General features: G+C 39.9%; 1 protein-coding gene across 2 annotated transcripts; it reads right to left on the bottom strand.

Moving 5' to 3' along the window:
- Window positions 1-5,038: 5,038 nt before the first annotated feature.
- Window positions 5,039-10,433, bottom strand: zfand2a (zinc finger, AN1-type domain 2A). 2 transcript variants are annotated; one of them, XM_053444117.1, is made up of 10 exons: window positions 10,248-10,433; window positions 9,473-9,575; window positions 9,285-9,379; window positions 7,901-8,032; window positions 7,652-7,812; window positions 7,417-7,554; window positions 7,224-7,299; window positions 7,059-7,135; window positions 5,782-5,921; window positions 5,039-5,354 (listed from the first exon to the last, which is right to left on the bottom strand). In XM_053444117.1, exons 2-9 carry the CDS (start codon window positions 9,525-9,527, stop codon window positions 5,810-5,812), a joined length of 846 nt encoding a protein of 281 aa, XP_053300092.1. In that variant the 5' UTR covers window positions 9,528-9,575; window positions 10,248-10,433; the 3' UTR covers window positions 5,039-5,354; window positions 5,782-5,809. The 2 variants fall into 2 exon arrangements, with proteins under 2 accessions (XP_053300092.1, XP_053300091.1); XM_053444116.1 differs by having other exon boundaries at window positions 5,837-5,921.
- Window positions 10,434-18,034: the final 7,601 nt, after the last annotated feature.

The raw sequence follows: 18,034 nt of genomic DNA, 5'->3' as shown, positions 1-18,034 counted from the left end.
GACCATCCGACATGAGGGGCAACAGGCAGGAAATATCTTCCCCTCGCCCAGAGAAATGTCCTTTGCAGCAATCACGCAGAGACTTGATCTGCTTTTCACTTTACTAATAGAAGAGAATAAAAACAACCCCAGGTTTCTCTTCAGCACTGTAGCCTGGCTGACCGAGAGTCACACCTCCACCGAACCCAGTATTCCTCGATCCCTAAATAGCAATATCTTTATGAACTTTTTAAATGAAAAAATTCTAACTATTAGAAATAATATCAACCATCTCCTGCCCTCAATTGACACTAATACCCTCCCAACAACAGAGATCTCAGAAACGGCTGAGAGTCCTACCCATTACTTAGACAGCTTCTCTCTGATCACCTGTGATCAGTTTACCAAAATAATCTCAGGTTCTAAACCAACAACCTGTATCTTAGATCCCATTCCTACAAAATTACTTAAAGAAATTCTGCCCCTAATTGATAGTTCGTTACTTAATACAATCAATCTGTCATTATCATCAGGTTATGTACCACAGTCTTTTAAAATAGCAGTAATCAAACCCCTTTTTAAAAAAACACTCTAGACCCAGAGGTTTTAGCCAATTACAGACCAATATCTAATCTCCCCTTCATGTCTAAAATCTTAGAAAAAGTGGTAGCCAATCAGCTATGTGAGTTTCTCCAGGAAAATAATATATATGAAAACTTTCAGTCGGGGTTTAGAGCCAATCACAGTACAGAGACAGCCTTGGCAAAAGTCACTAATGACCTTTTAATAGCCTCAGATCAGGGACTTGTGTCTGTCCTCGTTCTGTTAGATCTCAGTGCAGCATTCAACACAATTGACCATCAAATTCTATTACAAAGACTCAAACAGTTAATTAACATCAATGGAACCGCCCTTAACTGGTTTAAATCGTACTTTTCTGATCGCTCCCAATTCGTGCAAATTAATGATGAGTCATCTGTGCGCACCAAAGTAAACCATGGTGTTCCCCAGGGCTCTGTGCTCGGCCCAATTTTATTCTCATTATATATGCTTCCACTAGGAAACATTATCAGGACACACTCGGTAAATTTCCACTGCTATACGGATGACACCCAGTTATACTTATCAATAAAACCTGACCAACGTAATCAATTAACTAAACTTCGAGCATGTCTCAAGGACATAAAAACCTGGATGACCCGCAATTTTCTCTTAGTAAACTCAGACAAAACAGAGGTTATAATACTTGGCCCCAAACACCTTAGAGATACATTATCTAATGATATAGCTGTGCTAGACGACATTGCCCTTGCTTCCAACAAAACAGTCAGGAACTTGGGAGTGATCTTCGATCCTGATTTATCCTTTAATAGTCACTTAAAACAAATTTCTAGAACCACCTTTTTCCACTTGTGTAATTCTCAAAAATCTGACATGTCCTTTCGCAAAAAGATGCAGAAAAACTAGTCCACGCCTTTGTTACATCGAGACTGGACTATTGTAATTCATTATTATCAGGCTCCAGCAGTAAGTCGTTAAAGACTCTACAGCAGTCCAAAATGCCGCAGCACGTGTCCTGACAAGAACAAGGAAAAGAGAGCATATTTCTCCAGTATTAGCATCGCTACACTGGCTTCCAGTTAAATCTAGAATAGAATTAAAAATTCTCCTCCTCACCTTCAAGGCCCTTAATAATATAGCGCCTTTTTACCTTAAAGAGTTGTTAGTACCTCATAAACCCACTAGAGCACTCCGCTCCCAGAATTTAGGCCTACTTGTCGTCCCTAAAGTCTCTAAAGAGCAGGAGCCAGAGCTTTTAGCCATCAAGCTCCTCTGCTGTGGAATAAACTACCACTTTCAGTTCGGGAGGCAGACACCATCTTTTCATTTAAGAGTAGGCTCAAAACCTTCCTTTTTGATAAAGCTTATAGTTAGAGCTAATTAGTGCGGTAGAACGTTACTTGTTCTATTTTATGACACATGACACACGGAGCTTCTTTTTCCAGCTTCTCCTTCCTCTTCTCCATCCCTATCCCCCTTCCCCGGAATCCCTTTACTTTATCACCCGCAGATCCAGGGCCTCTGTGGCCGCACCATGGATTGCGGTTTGTTGATCGCGCACCGGAGGTCGTGGTGGTGGACCCAGTGTGGCGGATTTTGTGTCGTGTGGGCTGATCGTGGTGGTGGTGGCGGACCCTGTGTCGCGTTGGCATCGGGTACGGGCATTGGAGCAGGACCGCGGCGGCGGCTCGTGGTGGGTGGCGGTGGACAGTGACTGAGGACTGGAGTGGCGTTCTGGTCTAGATGGTGGATCGTGGTCCTGCTGGTTGCTGACCATGGACTGTGATTGCAGCGGGACTGCTTGGCATGTCATGTTGGGGTTGTCCTTCGGGATGTTTACCCTCATCAAATGCTGCTAGAGACTTTAATCTTTAATCTTGAAGACTTTAATCTTGATGATGTTTTCCTGCACGTGGCATCTATTGCACTTCTGTCCATCCTGGGAGAGGGATCCCTCACATGTGGCTCTCTCTGAGGTTTCTACGTATTTTTACCCTGTTAAAAGGGTTTTTAGTATTTTCCTTACTCTTGCTGAGGGTTAAGGACAGAGGATGTCACACCCTGTTAAAGCCCTATGAGACGAATTGTAATTTGTGAATATGGGCTATACAAATAATATTTGATTGATTGATTGATTGATTGACTTTAAAATGTGCTATTAATAACTGTGTTAAATGTAAACACTCGTTGCATGATACACTGTAGATCAATTTAATCAACTGAATCATTTTGGTAGCATTTCTAAAAGTCAGTATTTCCCTTCATGTCACGGTTTGTACAATGAAGGAGATTCCAGCTGAATCCATTTTTTTCACCAGGCAGGGGAACACAAAGATGCTTGGTTGTGTTCCAGCCTAATCTTAAATCTCTCCTCTCTCCTTAGAAACTTAGTTTATAATCACGACTCAGTCGAGAAACCTTTTTTCATTTAGACACCAAACAATACTGAGGACGATAATGAATAACCTTCCCTGGTGAAGACACGAAAAACAAAGGTATTGACTTTATAAAATATATTTTTTTTGCCAAGAAATCTTTTAAGAAATCTATAACTTCCTTGAGTCCATGGAAATATTAGAATATTTAATAATGAGCTTCTAATCCTATGTAAATAGTAAATGGCAAATTTTGTTTATATGATAGCTTGAACAAAATTGCTCTCGTCGTAAACATGCATAAATTAAATAGTAAGGCATAGTAAATTAAATAGTGAGGCACACACACTTTACTGCTTTTTTGAACTTCTGGTTAGATACTAAACTGCATTTCGTTGGATAAGTACTTGTACTGTGCAATGACAACAAAGTTGAATTTATTTATTTATGAACACTTTTAAGTAGCTGTGTACAGGTAATTGAAGTATTAAGAGCGTATATGACAAGGACTGAAGACACAACATCAGCAGTGATATATTCTGATGAAGTGTGAAATAACAAAGGTCACATCTGATGAAGGCAATTAGGCTTTTCTGTGGCACATGCTATTTACAGCAGGTTGCGGAGGTCTTGTCCGGCAGCTGCACTCCCCGTCAGCTCTTCTTATTTAATATGACTATGTAAATTAGTTTGGTCAGCTCCAGTCACAACAGACTCCTCTCCAACACGGCATTTCCACTGTAAGCAGCAGTGGACTTTCACAAAATCTGCTCATTATGCAGACGACAGCAAAAGCAAGAATACTTCATCAAGTATTCTTGCTGATATACTTGAATGAACTAAATGAAATGAAAAAAAAAAATTGTTGAATATTCCCACATGCATCTGCGCAGGTGTCCCCCACATGTACTGTAGTTTAATGACAATGCAGAAGTTTATCCAAAAAACTTTGCTGATTAAAATCTAAAACAACTATTTGATGTAATCACATCTGAATCAATGCAGCAATTCAATATGTAGGCATCTTTGAAATAATTTATTCAATATTAATATATGGTAATATAATTGATAAATCACAATCAGCATATAAAACAGATAGAGCAAATCATTGGTATAAATGACGGTTCCTGCTGGGAAAGTATGTGTATACTTCAAGTATTCTTGCTTTTGCTGTCGTCTGCATAATGAGCAGATTTTGAAAAATCTCTGAGTCAAATTAACAAGGAAAAGGGGCAGAAGACTATTCTGAAAAACATCTGTATAATAAACATGCATCCTGCTGTGGCAGATTGAATATCCCCCATGAAACAATGCTGCCCTCTGCTGTAAAACCTGAGCTGCTGCAATTGAAAGTAACATATTTACATCTGATCGAACTATCAATGTATGTGACATCGTCAAACTGCCTCTTTTGTCTCATCAACAATATAAAGTCAAAGATATTCAGTTCACCATGACATAAAACTATATCCTGGTATTTCAAAACTCGAATCTAACCTATTTTCTTTTCCTTTGATACATTGTTTTAACTTTAAAGTGTTGATCCAAATAACCAAGCAATTAAATGAGCAGGAGTGAGTATGTATATGTTTGTACATATAACTGTAGGTCTGTGGAAATACATTGTTTTTTTTGTTCTGACACTTTCATCTGTTCCACATCATTTGTTAATTGCAGCCCAGTCTAAAGCATAAATATAAATATATAAAAATTAACTAATATTTCTCCCTTGAGCAGATTTATCTTCATATATGAAATATACAGTATTTCAGTTTAGATCTGTCAAGGCTGTGACCTCTGAACCCAGAGGAGTTCTAATGCAAGTCCTCAGTTTAAGGCTGTACAATTCAGACAAGTGTGTGGAATCCAAAACTACCCATGAAATTGTTGAATATTCCCACATACAGCTGCACGGGTGTCCCCCACATGAACTGTAGTGGGATGACAAGGCAGAAGTTAATCCAAACAACTTTGCTGATTAAAGTCTAAAGCAACTATTTGATTCTTCCCCCTCACATCTCTATTGAACCGATGCCTGAGTCACCTAAATAACAAGCTTCATCTCTCAGTGGCCCAGTGTTTACAGTGTCATCACATCCGAATCAATGCAGAAATTCAAAATGTAGGCTTTTTTTAAATAATTTATTCAATATTCATATATGGTAATATAATGGATTAATCACAATCAGCATATAAAATAGATACAGAGCAAATCATTGGTAAAAATGACGGTTCCTGCTGGGAAAGTATGTGCTTACATTATTGAAGGCGGTAACGTCTGAGCAACTTCCAAGAGTATTTCTTCATGTGACAATCATTGATCGTGGATATTGAAATCCCAGATGTGCAGTGTGCAGTAGATAAAATAGCAGAGCTCCAAGTTTAAATGGTGGCCTGTGTCTAAGAAAGGCTGCAGTTGGACTGTTTGGTCTCTCTTCCCTGAAAAGAAAACGAAACACAGTTAGACTCACTTTCACATAGAAAACATTTTCTTATACAATAAAACATATATGAAAAGCAAATTAGTCTTTTATCTTCAGCCATCAAGAGAGTTAAAAAAATTAAAGTATGGAGGACCAAAACTGTCAAAATTAGAAGAAATACACAAAATAATAAATGAGTGACAGTACACGCACAAAAATATCAAAAAAATGTAGCCATTTATTTAATGTGACTTAAATTGATATTTGTTTTGATTAGCTTCTTTACTTATTTCACTTTGTATTATTTTTCGTATTTATTTGCTTTGATTAGCTAATTAATGCCAGCACATAAGATCATATTAATCTATTTATTATGTTTATGTATTTATTTTGACAGTTTGGGTCCTCCAAATCTGCGGTTTCCATGGTTGCGGTGTACCTACATGTGATGTATGTTAGCATGTTAGCATGCTACTGTCGGCTAAGCCTTCCGGGTACCTGTTGTCTCTGCTGCTGGCGTCGGAATTCTTCTTCACTGGCAGCGAGAGCCTGAGCGAGAGCCAGATCCTCCTGCTCCTGAGGGCTGAGACACAGCGACACAAAAACACATCAAGACTCAAGGCACTTGGGGAAATTAAACTAAAACTAAGTTACTACACAAAACCCTTCAAACAGATGACACAGTCTGTGCATGTGGATACACAGGGGGTAAACCTATAACCAAGTGCCCTCTCGTTACTTAGGACTGAAAACTCACTGAGTTAATACAAGTAACCTGGAGCTTTTGATGATGATACATTTATATAAGAGTCTGTTTTTCAAAATCCCCACTTCATATTACTCACTTAAACAAAAACAGTTCATGAGTAATGCCAAAACAAGAGATGACAACTCAAAAATATCCTTATGAAATTGCTAGAAAAATGGAACTAGAAACTTGCTGACTGCAGTTGAAATAGAAACGATGTACAAGCAGGATGGGATCATCTCTTTCCTGCTGAGCTCACCTAAACGTTTGCAGGTCTCAGAGCAGTAAATTTAATGAATAATGGTTAATTAAGGTGCTATGTGCCAGAGTCAAATAGTGGATCAATTTCCACCCTTTGTTAAATCTGACAATCAGATCAACCCGTTCTGAAATGCCTACTGCTGTGGGCCATCTGCCAGCTGAAGCCTTTTTAAAAGATATTCACACAATGCACTCAGATATCTGTTTTTAGATATTTACTATGAATGAAACCATTAATGAGTGGATGGAAAAGGCCTTAAGACAAAAGAAACTGTTACTACATTAGTTTGAAACGAGTGGTGCCAGAGCATTTTATTCTGGAGGCTGAACAAACATAAATAATATTCACTAATGCAAATGCAAAATAAACTTGATCCACTTTGCCGGTTTTTACAGACTTCTGGATTCAATGTTTGTTTGTAAAGCTCCTTGTTTGCTTCCCTGACCCCTTTAAATCTTAATGTGATATTTTTGCAACATGAATGTCAACAGCCAAGCTTGCATCAGAGCACTGTTGTTTATTTAACCAGGTTCATTCAAGTTAGTTACACGTCATATATTTTTGTTCCTACCGGTCACACACTCTTCGGCTCGATCATTCCTCTCTGTTATGAAACAGCCGTTTGATGCTGGAGCTAAATGAAGAGAAGACTCCGCCACACGGACACGACTAACTCCGTAATTCAAAAGGTTCGGATGGAGCGTACTCACCTGAGGGCCGGCTGCACTGGCGGCCTTGACTCAGCCAGAGACATCTCCAGAGCCCTTTGTAAAGCCTGCTCCTCCGTCTGCAAGGACAGCAACAGAGCCGCTCAGTCATGTTCACATTTCACTCTGATTGGGGACATTTGGAATCGGGTGATGTCATGTGCATACCATGCCGGCCTGAAATGAAGCTGAAGGCGGTATTACGCTCTGTGCGGAAACAGAAGTGGGGATCCGCTGGGTAGTGCTGAGAAAAGGGGGGTGGAAACGGGAGCAGGGGGAAGGAATGATTATTCTGTTACATGAAGTCAGTATCAATTTTTTCTCACATACACATTTGAGTGGACGGAACGGAAGCGCTTACCCACTGTTGTGGCCTCTGGTATTTGCCATCACACCGTTAGGAACAGGTCGAATGTTTCCTGAAGCAGCAGATGAACCGGAGCAGGAGGCAGAGGTTGAGGTGGAGGAAGGACTTTGGGCTCTCTTTACAGCAGCATTTCTAAAATGTAAAAAAAAAAAATAAGTCAACCACTCTTACTGTGATATTTTAGATGAAATAACAGCATTATGTCAATGTGTAGTGTTACTACACCCACCCAGGTTTGGACAAAGGTTGGGCCGTTTGCCCGCCAGTCTTACAATCATGGTCTAGTTCATGCCGGTGTTTAAGACAGTAATTTAAACGGCACTTGTCGCAGGTCACGCGAATCATTTCCTTCTGCTTACAGCCTCCTTTAGAACATTTATTTGTGAAAATCTGAAAAAAAAGGCGAATGTTATTTAGTTGATCTTGTAATTTTGAATTGGTACAACTCGTCGGCTTTTTTGATCAATTAGAGTCATACTTTTCTCTTTCTCTGTGCAGGATCCGATTTGCAGTCGCGGTCGATGTGTTCACCGACTTTAATGTCCGGCATCTCCCCTCTCTTGATGGGAATGGGGATGTTGCACAAAGGACATACTGGGACCTGGATGTCCTATAAAATAAGATATTAAATAATTATAGATTTGAAGACTTTCACGAAATGAACGTATTGCTACACCGTTGAATCATATGGTGTGGATATTTTCCAGATTTTTCCTTTCACATATGAAGAACGCAGCAGGAGATTTTTCCAGGTGTGACAAAAATGTCAGAACTTTCAAGCGAGTGTTGGGGTCTGGGCAGAGCATCCAGGAGGTAGGACATCATTTGTTCAAGAATCTCAAGCCTGAATGTCTATTCTGTGAGAGTGGGAGTGGGTGGAGTGGGCGGAGAGATTGAGCTGTCAGTGCACTTGGGCAGAGATTAGAGAAGGGGAGGTTATATAAGGGCTGGGTGTGTTCTTTTCAAACCTCTTTTTCTGAGACGATGCTGCCACAACATTGAATTTGTCTGTTTATTTGATATTGAATTATATACAAATAATCTGTAAGTTATGTTTAAATCTATAGGAAAAGTGGTTTATTTTGTTATTCTGCATTTAATTATATCTTCAGTAAATAGGACCAGAGGAAGGGTTGAATGATTCCTTCTTAACCTTAGTGGATGCATTAACATGTAAACTTTCTTGTTATTCTTATTTATGGTTTGCATGGAAAGATCTTGATTTGAGTTTGTTTATTCTACCAAAAAATCCTCCATTCCTTCATCGACCTCACCCAATAAATGTTTAAATGGCCTCCTAGATCCTTGTGTTTAAATGTGCACACAGGCTAAAGGATCTATGTTCTAGTAATCATTACACTACTGAATCAAGTATAGAGTTTATATTCTTTTTGTGTATATAAAAATAAACAAATGTGTTTTTATTGGCGTGGCATTTCCCCGAAAGCTCTTGAATCTCATCATCTTTCTACATGAGTGTCGTCTACATGCACGGCCCCTCTTTTTCTAATCTCTGAGATATTTATCTTCTTCCAGTTTTGCATCTGCTGTGTGTTATATTGTATTGTAATATTGTTCACATGCCCACTCAATGACATGTTTACTACTGAATTCTCACACACTGACTTGGACATTTCCTCATCATTTTCCTATGGGACTGGCAGGAAATTTCTGTAAAATGTGACTGACTTTGAAATCCACATGTCTGAAAGCAGCTTGATTAAAAGTATGACATTTTCTAATATACTGTTATCGAACATTCATGCAGTAAAAGGTTAAAACTGTACATGTGAGTAGAGTAAATTAAAACCTGTTTAACAATTTGTATGAGTTGTAGTGAAAACATGTGTTTTAGTTTTTACCTTTTTATAGGACGACGTGCATTTGTGAGTTGCGTAGGTTATGTGATCCTTGCAGAAAATCTCTTGACAGGCGTCACATCTCATGGGAAGAAAATCTGGAACATCAGGATGAGATTTCAGCTTTCAAGATCAAAAACAAACTCACACAGACAAGCAGGACGGGGTCGTCTCCTTCCAGCTGAGCTCACCTAAACGTTTGCAGGTCTTCTCGGAGCAGTGTTCGCCTAAATCTGGAAACTCCATCGCAGTAACACGCCTGCCTCCGGCTGGATGAGGTCAAATCTCCACAACCTGCAGGAGGAAGGAAGAAGGCAAAGGTTCAGAGGTTCAGTCAAACCGCTGACAGGTACAATGCTGACAGTGTCAACAGTGGGACAGGGTTGACTCACTGCATGCTAGCTACCGTTAGCTACGGAATTAGCTTTGTCATCGCGGAGTTAGCCACAGCTTGTATTGTGTCAACACGGCTGACTGTCAAGTTAGCCTAGGGGAGAGTCCAGCTAGCAGGCAGATGTTGTGATCCCCCGCTAAGAGCTACACGCATAAACTAACTTAAACGATTAGGTTTATTGCGTAACTACAGCTTACGCTATTTACGTTCCCTAGGTAGGGACTTGGCTTAACAACGCTTATTATTGAGTGTACGTCGAGAAAAGTCAAGATGACAATTTCTAAACCTGCCTCAGCTAACAGTTGTTTATTAGCAACACAGATGCTAGCTGGGTGTTAGCTTGTGTGTCGCTAAGCAAAAGGCCTACGCTAAAGTAAAAGCTACTCGGTCTATACTACATCTCTCAAGCAGATAGAGACGACTAAATCTTGTTTTTTTATAGACTTAATCTCGAAGTAAACAACCGGCCACATACCGATACACAGCATTAAACAAAGTGTTCTGTTAGCCGACTAGCTAACTCAGATAGCCAGATCGATCTGACAGTTGCTCCCTCTACTTGTTTTACTCACCGGATCCGCTTCGGGTTGTAGCCGAGGACAAGGTGGTTTTCTCGACTGATCCGATCGAGCTGCGACTTTACCTCCTGTTCTCTGGCAGTGGTTTAAACCGCAGATCCCTGAGCGCCTCTGTCTCTGTGCCTGTGCCTCTCTGTGTGTGTTTTTAACCGAGCTGAGGTATTTTTGATGTGTCACGCACGCCCCTCCCACATCCACAACGTAACACGACGTCAGGAAATATGATGTCACTGCAGGAGTGGTTTAAGATGTGAACTTTTGCAATATTGCAGCATCAAAAATAAAACATGGGCATGACTCAGCAAAAAGTAATATACTATACTTAAGTGTAAGGATAATATCACACACATATGAACACACACTGCAGTTCATATCTACCCTGAGGCTTTTTGACTGCCTACTATGTGTTGTACTTATACGTCACTTGAGTACTCCACAAGTTGTGTACTTATATATTATCTTACTCACATGTATTGGGCCTTATATGTCACTTGAGTAGTTCATATTTTGTGAAGTTTTATGTCGCTTAAGTAGCTAATATTTTGTGTACTTTAATATCGCTTGAGTAGTTAATATGTTATGTACCTATTTTTCACTTAAGTAGTTGTGTACCTTTATGATGTCTTACTTGGGTGTTTTGCTGTATTGTGGGGGGGGGGGGGGGGGGGGTATGTGTTGAGTACTTATACGTCTTACACCTTCGATCAGAGAGAAAGGGCATTTTAATTCCAGCTGTGTCGTGTACAAATGGCAGAATTGACATTAAAGTTGACTTGAATTTACATTTTTTTGGTAAGAAATTCGGTTGCATTTCTGGCAAGCTGTATTTCAAGTAGGCTCTGTTGGCTCATACATGCACAGAGATGGTTACAGTTTAGTTTAAATGACATGAAATTAAAGCAATGTGTGAAGTCTCTTGATCTCTACTGCATTAAATTAAACAGATTTTAGTATCGAGCTGCTCAACACAGGACCGGACCACTTGTGTCAACAGACTTATTTAAGCTGAGGTGACACTGAGACTTTTACAGATATGTGCTATATTTCAGATGAGATTTAAAGTTTATCACCATCAAATTAAGATCATCATCTTCAGTCTTTTAAAGAGGACTATAGTCCTGCTACTTTCTCACTCAAATAACGCCCAGAACACAAGACTCTGTATATGTCTCATGTGTGATATCAAGTCAAACATCCCTCACACACGTCCGTGGGAACACCACTCCCTAAATATCTCAGAAATTGGATGTGAGGTTTAGATTTCAATCAAACCAATCACTCCCATCTGGCCATCTCAAAAAGGCACTTCACACCTCTCCAGCATTTTCTTATAAAATGCAGATGACACAAGACCTCTCAAGACAAGCGTTGTCCTGCACTCGACCAGCTGATTTCCCTCCTAAACATGTCTGCAGTGCTGCAGCCTCTGATCCTCTGTGCGGTTGTGCCTCCTCAGTGGAGGGGTCATGCAAGAGTGTTGTATTCCCATGAATTTAACAAAACAATCCCAACAAGGTATAGCATCTTTTCTCAGACCCTTAAACTGTATCAAAAGTCGGTAGTAAGAGGATCATGAGTTGGGATTGTTTTGGTTCATAAATGGTGCTTATTTATTGCCATATATTTATATACTAGTTTGATTTTAATGTGGCTTAGATAATTTATTCACATTGATATATTCTGCAATGTAAACCAGTGGTGCAATACCTGTTTAAGCAGCACCTATATACAAATTATTGTTTTTCTACCTCTTCAGACTGTTTTTTTTCATCAGTAAAATGTATCTTCTTCAATGAGATCTTGTTTTATCATATTTTCTTGCCTTTAGTTTATATTATACTAAATACCAGTAAAAGTTGGGAGTTGATTTACACCTAATAGGAGTCATAATAGATTCCATCTTGTAAGAATAGAAATATGAGGTTCTCTAGGCAGTGTTGTGCATGAACGAACGCAAAAGAACGCGTTCAATGAACACGTTCACTTTTATGAGAACGATGAACTGAACGCAACTCAATGACAAATAATGAATTTGAACGGTGAACACGTTCATATTGTAGCGTCCTTGCGTATAGACGACAGGAAACGTCTCTCTTTATGTGTAACTTTATTAAAGTCCAGCGAACACGACACGCTTCTTGTTCGTAACTCCTACACTCCTCTCATCCACCACTGTATTCTTCACTCCCCTTCCTCATTCACCCTTGATACGCCAACTCATCAGCCAATGAGAGCCTGTCATCCCACAAAACCCTAGAGCCATTGCCCTTGAACTTTCACGTGCCCCACCCCTACCTGTTCACTGACCCTTGGGACATTTCAATACTTTCTCCTCAGGAGAGACGCTGTCTAAATCGAATGCTTTCACCATGTCGTTGCTCAGTGCCCGTAAAATATCCGCGATTTAGCCTAACCTAAACCAACTAACTAGACTTATCACTACGTTACCCATCACTCATGGCACACATATGCAGATCAAACAAGCAACGTATTCCAAGTGTTTTCTTCTCTGGCCAGTGTCTCGGCGTGTTTATCAAAAGCAGCATAAAATGACACCGACACACACATGATAATTTTGTCCATCTACTTAATGGGCTTAGTTCCATTTCCCATTTTCAAGCTGGCAATATGTTATACTTACAATTGGCAGGACTCTTCCTATTAATTGCAAAAAAAATCTTTCACAATGTTAATTTAAATGAATTAAATATAAAAACAGGAAAACATTTAATTTAATTTAAAAAAAAAAAAAAAAAAAAGCTGCGCGCAATTCCTGCGCATTGGGCTTCTGCACAGAATGTGCGCAGTGGGCTTCTGCGCAGGATGTGCGCAATGGGCTTCTGCGCAATGGGCTTCTGCGCAGAATGTGAGCAGTGTGCTTCTGCTCAGGATGTGCGTGCGCAGTTTTTTTTTTTTTTTTTTTTTCCCCCATTTAATTTAATTAAAAAAAATATATATTTAATTTGATTTTTTTATATTTAATTTTATATTTTAATTTTTTTTATTACATTTCATCATAATTTCTCCTCGCTGGTTCAGGGGTAAATGATGCTGGTCTTCACAGGTGACTGACCTACGCAAGCCTGTAGCCGCCACCCCCCACAGGAGATTATGTGCTTGTGTGTGTGGCTGCGGCGCTTCCTGGTTCTTCCCGGCACTACGCTGCTGGTGCGAAAAGCCAAAGTATTTAACATGGGCGAGGAAAGGAGGAGGACCGCTTTTCACAGCGCTTCTACCTCCGGTGCGTCCCCGGGGTTAGAGGATGATGGTGTGACGTTAATGTATTGTTTTACATTGCATGTGTCACGTCGTGATAAATCAGTTTCCTATGTCGCCTGTACCAGGAGCCGCCCCTGTCACTGGTTATCTTGGCTCGCTGTCTGGCCGGTAACCAGCCGTCCGGACCGCTCCGTGAAGAAGGAGGAGGAGATGTTTCTTTACTTGGAATGCGGCCACTTTATTTCTCGGATATAAAGCAGGAGCAACACTCGCTAGGTGCTCCGTCACTTCTCCTTATAAACACACTTTTAGCGTCTTTTCCCACAATACCCTGGTGCACTACGTCACACACTACAACCTTTCCTTAAAGGGGCAGGCCCTACCTGCAACACAACAGCTCTCGGTCTCATATACAGATGGCAAGAGAAAGCAGAGACGCAGACTCAGCAACTACATCCGAGATCCGAATCAGGGCCGGGTCTAGACAGGCATGTATGAGGGGGCAGCCACAAATCTTGAGGGGGCATTGTGCCTAACCCTAACCCTAACCCTATTTAGTTTGAGGGGGCACAACATTTATTTGAGGGGGCCAGGCCCCCTCTTGCCCCTGCCTAGACCCGGCCCTGGATCCGATGCACCTTATTATTATCTGAGGGATTTTTACACACTGTCTGATAAACATTCCGACAGTAAAGGCAAGGGGTAGTGATGGATAAGGTTTTCTTTAACAAGTTAAGTCTTTCATTCTCACTGTCCACCTTAAAACTATGAAATGAACTGAAATATGAACTAGTTCAGAATTTAAATGGTGAACTATGAACGTGAACTATTCATGTTTACTTGTATGAACTGAACTTTGAACTAGTTCATGAGAGGTGTGAACTTGCACAACACTGTCTCTAGGGGCCTGACAGCAGCTCTGATGAACTGATCATTAACGATTTGACAAGCCACCCAGAAGTAATTGTCATTTGCTTTCTGCCTTTTTAAATATCTATCCCAGCCAGACTCTTTCGAAATAATATTCAGCTTTAGTGAAAATGTGCGGAGCTCAATTATATTAAAAAAAGTGAGACGGAGCCATATAATTTCAACATCACAATCGGACCTGAATTATTCAGATTCAAGTCTAATCATCCAATCTTCTTTTTGACGATTTACCGAGAACAGATCTCAGATTATGTTCTTGAATTAGAGTTTGGAGTGTAATGGGGTGAAATTTACTTCAATATTGTTTTAAATGGCACTTGGCTAAATCTCTTGGAAACTTGATGGCTTCAAATTGAACTCTTACCCTTGGTTTAATGCCAGTGGGCTGAGTGGTGTCTTTTTAGCTTTTACCAGTTGATGGCAGCATGGATTCTTCTAATGCTCAATGAGCTGAGGAGGGATCAGGAATACAGACAGAGCACAAAAAGCATCTGCAGTAGATGCACTGCAATACTTGTATTTGCATGTATACTGTCAGCACATGGTGAAAATATTGTGACAATTCAGGGAAGACAAAATAACCACTTACGTTTTAAAGATTTTTGCACTTGAGGGCTCAGCAGTAATCCACCAAAAGTCTGAACAAACATTAATGAACAAATGAGACATTAAGAGATCAATAAAGCAACTGATTTAAATGAAACGACAACAGCATATTCCTACTTCGTGGTTTTAATCATAATGTAAGAGTGCATCATCCAGAACTGACAGAGGCATTTAGAGAGCATGAATTTCTCTCCTCTTCCGCAACTCCTGCCTCATAAGCTGCCGACGCTGTGGCCAGATGGCTCCATACTCAGAAAACACCTGGCCATCTACACACACACACATATAGACACAGACAGAAGCGTCCCAAATGCTTTACAGCCAGAACCTGTTTTTCAACTGATCATCATCACTCAGCAAAGTGTTTGAACAGAAAGAGACAGAGGAAGGAAGGGAATGACTTGACACTTTTTTTAACTGAGTCATGGAGTCATGAAGGAAAGGTTTAGAAACAAATTGAAAAAAAAATGGAAATCATAATTCAAATAATATAGAAATTAAATTAATTAAATTAAATTAAATTAATCCTGCGCAATCCACTTCTGCGCAGGAGGATAATAAAATAAAACAAAATAAATTAAATTAAGCACATGCATTTTCACTGTCTGTCGTGCCTCTTAATGCTCGTGCCCTAATAAACTCATAAAAATGTAAAAGGTCAATAGAGTTAAATATAATGATATTCATTTTAAAAAAAAAACATATATGTATATTATAACTTTACAATGATATCATTTTATTTTTGAAGAACAATACAATTATAAAAACATTAAATAACATTCAATTGGTTTGTTTTTACTTTGTTTCCATCTGCTGAAAGGGAAGAACCAGAGGCTGAGCGTCTATGATGTTCATGCTTTTTGTCATTTTATGCAGGGTAACTTAGTGCATTTTACAACTCTATGATGATATTGGAAAAAAATCCCAACTATATGAGAGAATTAATAAAACAGTATTGATTTCTGCAGGGGTATCAAGAGGTCAGAGGTCAGGGGTAGAGGTTAGAGGTTATCCCCTGCTCAGACACACTGGACACAAATTAATAAACCTGCCTTATCTGTCCTCTCCAGTGATTTGTGCACCACACCACAAGGTTAATGAAGTATGTTTCAACATTTGTGTGTCAGACTATTTGGATTTAACGAAGGAAAGCAAACAGCCACTAGAGGGCAGAACAGGCCTTTTTATGGACACTGAGGCAGGTGAGAGACTAAGGTTTCCAGAAGCCCTGTCACAGGGTCAACAAGGTCTGTGTGTAGCACTGCTGTTCCCTTTCATGTTCCAAATGTGTGTGTGTGTGTGTGTGTGTGTGTGTCTGTGAGTATGTGTGTGTGAATCCACAAAACTTATAAGGCAGAATGTGGCAGAGTGGTAGTTTTTCCTGTAAAGGGTGACATGGAACGCAACATGTTCAAGAAGTGGACCACACAATCAGACAACAACCTGGGAAGTCAAAAATATAATCAAAATATACATCTCAATGCACCACGACAAAACACAACACCGACAATGATAAGGCCCTGAGTTTGTTGTTAGTGGATCTGAAAAGTTCCCGTTTGTAGTTGTTGTGTCAGATTGTTGTTTTACAGTGTGTTTCTACAGTAGAAAAATCTCTGGGGTTTTACAGATTAGTTTTTTTTTGTACTACAGCAGATGGCCGGGCCGTGGAGTACAGTCGCTCCCTCTACCAGCTCTTTGCAGTGTGAGGAACCAGCAAGGGACTGCTGGCTATCCTGCCATCACTGCTGGCTCCAGCCAAAACAAACCACACAAGCCCAGCAACTAGTTAGTATTGGACGATTGTCATGAATAAATAGCTGCGTTCCTCAGGCCATGTTTTGACTCCATTTCCTCCAAAGTTTATGCAACTCTAATGAAAGTAGTGATATACACCTTTATAATGTATGTGTAGTTTATTTATAGCACACACACACACATACAGGAAGCTGTGAGGGAGTTGTCCATGGTGCTTAAAGTCAAATAAACCTACAATTTCCTATTCACAGAAGCTATATGAGCTCCAGTCAGAGACAATATATATCTATCTATATATATATATATGCACCTCACTGCTTCACCCATCCAAACCCATTTGGGATTATACGCAGGATGGCTTAAAATTTGGAGAGGCGACCCCCCCCCCCCCCCCCCCCTATATTCCTGTAGAGTTGAATTATTAGATTGAAGTTGAATAATAAGCACCGAGTCAAACAGCACACCCTTCATCTGCGGAGCTGTAATTAACGTGGGGCAAAATGCAGGAGGTGGCGAAGGAAGGGGGGGGGGAATGCAAATTATTCTGCACAAAGGCTCCTCACAAATTGGCGTCACCATTTCTCAAATTATATCATTACTATATTTTGAAAATGTTAATCTGTTGAGCGGATTTCCCGGGGGAGTTGAGTAAATTAGTTCTATTTCCGAGGCTGCCTCTCTGCAAAGGCACGGCAGCGACAAGCACCTCTGATTTGCTGATTACAATTAGACTCCCCAGTTTGGGCTCCTTCAAGCATTGATAATTTTCGGCATATTAAGCACGTTTTAGCAAAGGTGATAAGTCAGTTTTAATTGAAATGAAATTATTATTCTAATGGAAGTTTGGTTATTATTATTAGGAGGCACCAGTCATTCTAGCTTCATTTTTAATATATAAATACTGGGGAGTTAAGAAAAAAAAGATTTTGAAGGGCATTAGGGTGTCAGGATTGAATGAGGTAATTTGAAGGGAATTACTTTCTCTTCTATCAGAAATGAACTGAATTAAAAGTCCAAATCAATCGCTTTCACTGCTCCATTCTACTTTGACAGCGGCACAATTACAGATAATTAGATGGGAGGAAACTTTTAATTGTGGGATTAGAGCGGGAGAGAATTTGTAGGATCAGAGGGAAAATTTCCAGGCAGAGTTTTCTTGCTTATAAAATCGAATCAAAGGATTTGCGAGCTTAAAATGGCAACCAGCTCTTTTTCTTCCTCTCTCCACCCCTTTCCACTGTTTAATTGGAATTGCATCTAGTTCATCCAAA

The sequence above is a fragment of the Pleuronectes platessa genome, chromosome 16 (genome assembly GCF_947347685.1).
Source record: "Pleuronectes platessa chromosome 16, fPlePla1.1, whole genome shotgun sequence".
Taxonomy (NCBI): Eukaryota; Metazoa; Chordata; class Actinopteri; order Pleuronectiformes; family Pleuronectidae; genus Pleuronectes; species Pleuronectes platessa.
The sequence above is the reverse complement of the archived record's forward strand: the minus strand, read 5'-3'. Positions and strand labels throughout refer to the sequence as shown.

Coding starts and splice junctions, on each gene's coding strand:
- zfand2a (XM_053444116.1), bottom strand. CDS start 9,527: ATGGAGTTTCCAGATTTAGGCGAACACTGCTCCGAGAAGACCTGCAAA. Junction 5,922..7,058: donor CCAGTGCAGCCGGCCCTCAG/GTGAGTACGCTC, acceptor GCTGTGTCTCAG/CCCTCAGGAGCAGGAGGATC. Junction 5,355..5,836: donor GCCAGCAGCAGAGACAACAG/GTACCCGGAAGG, acceptor TTTTCTTTTCAG/GGAAGAGAGACCAAACAGTC.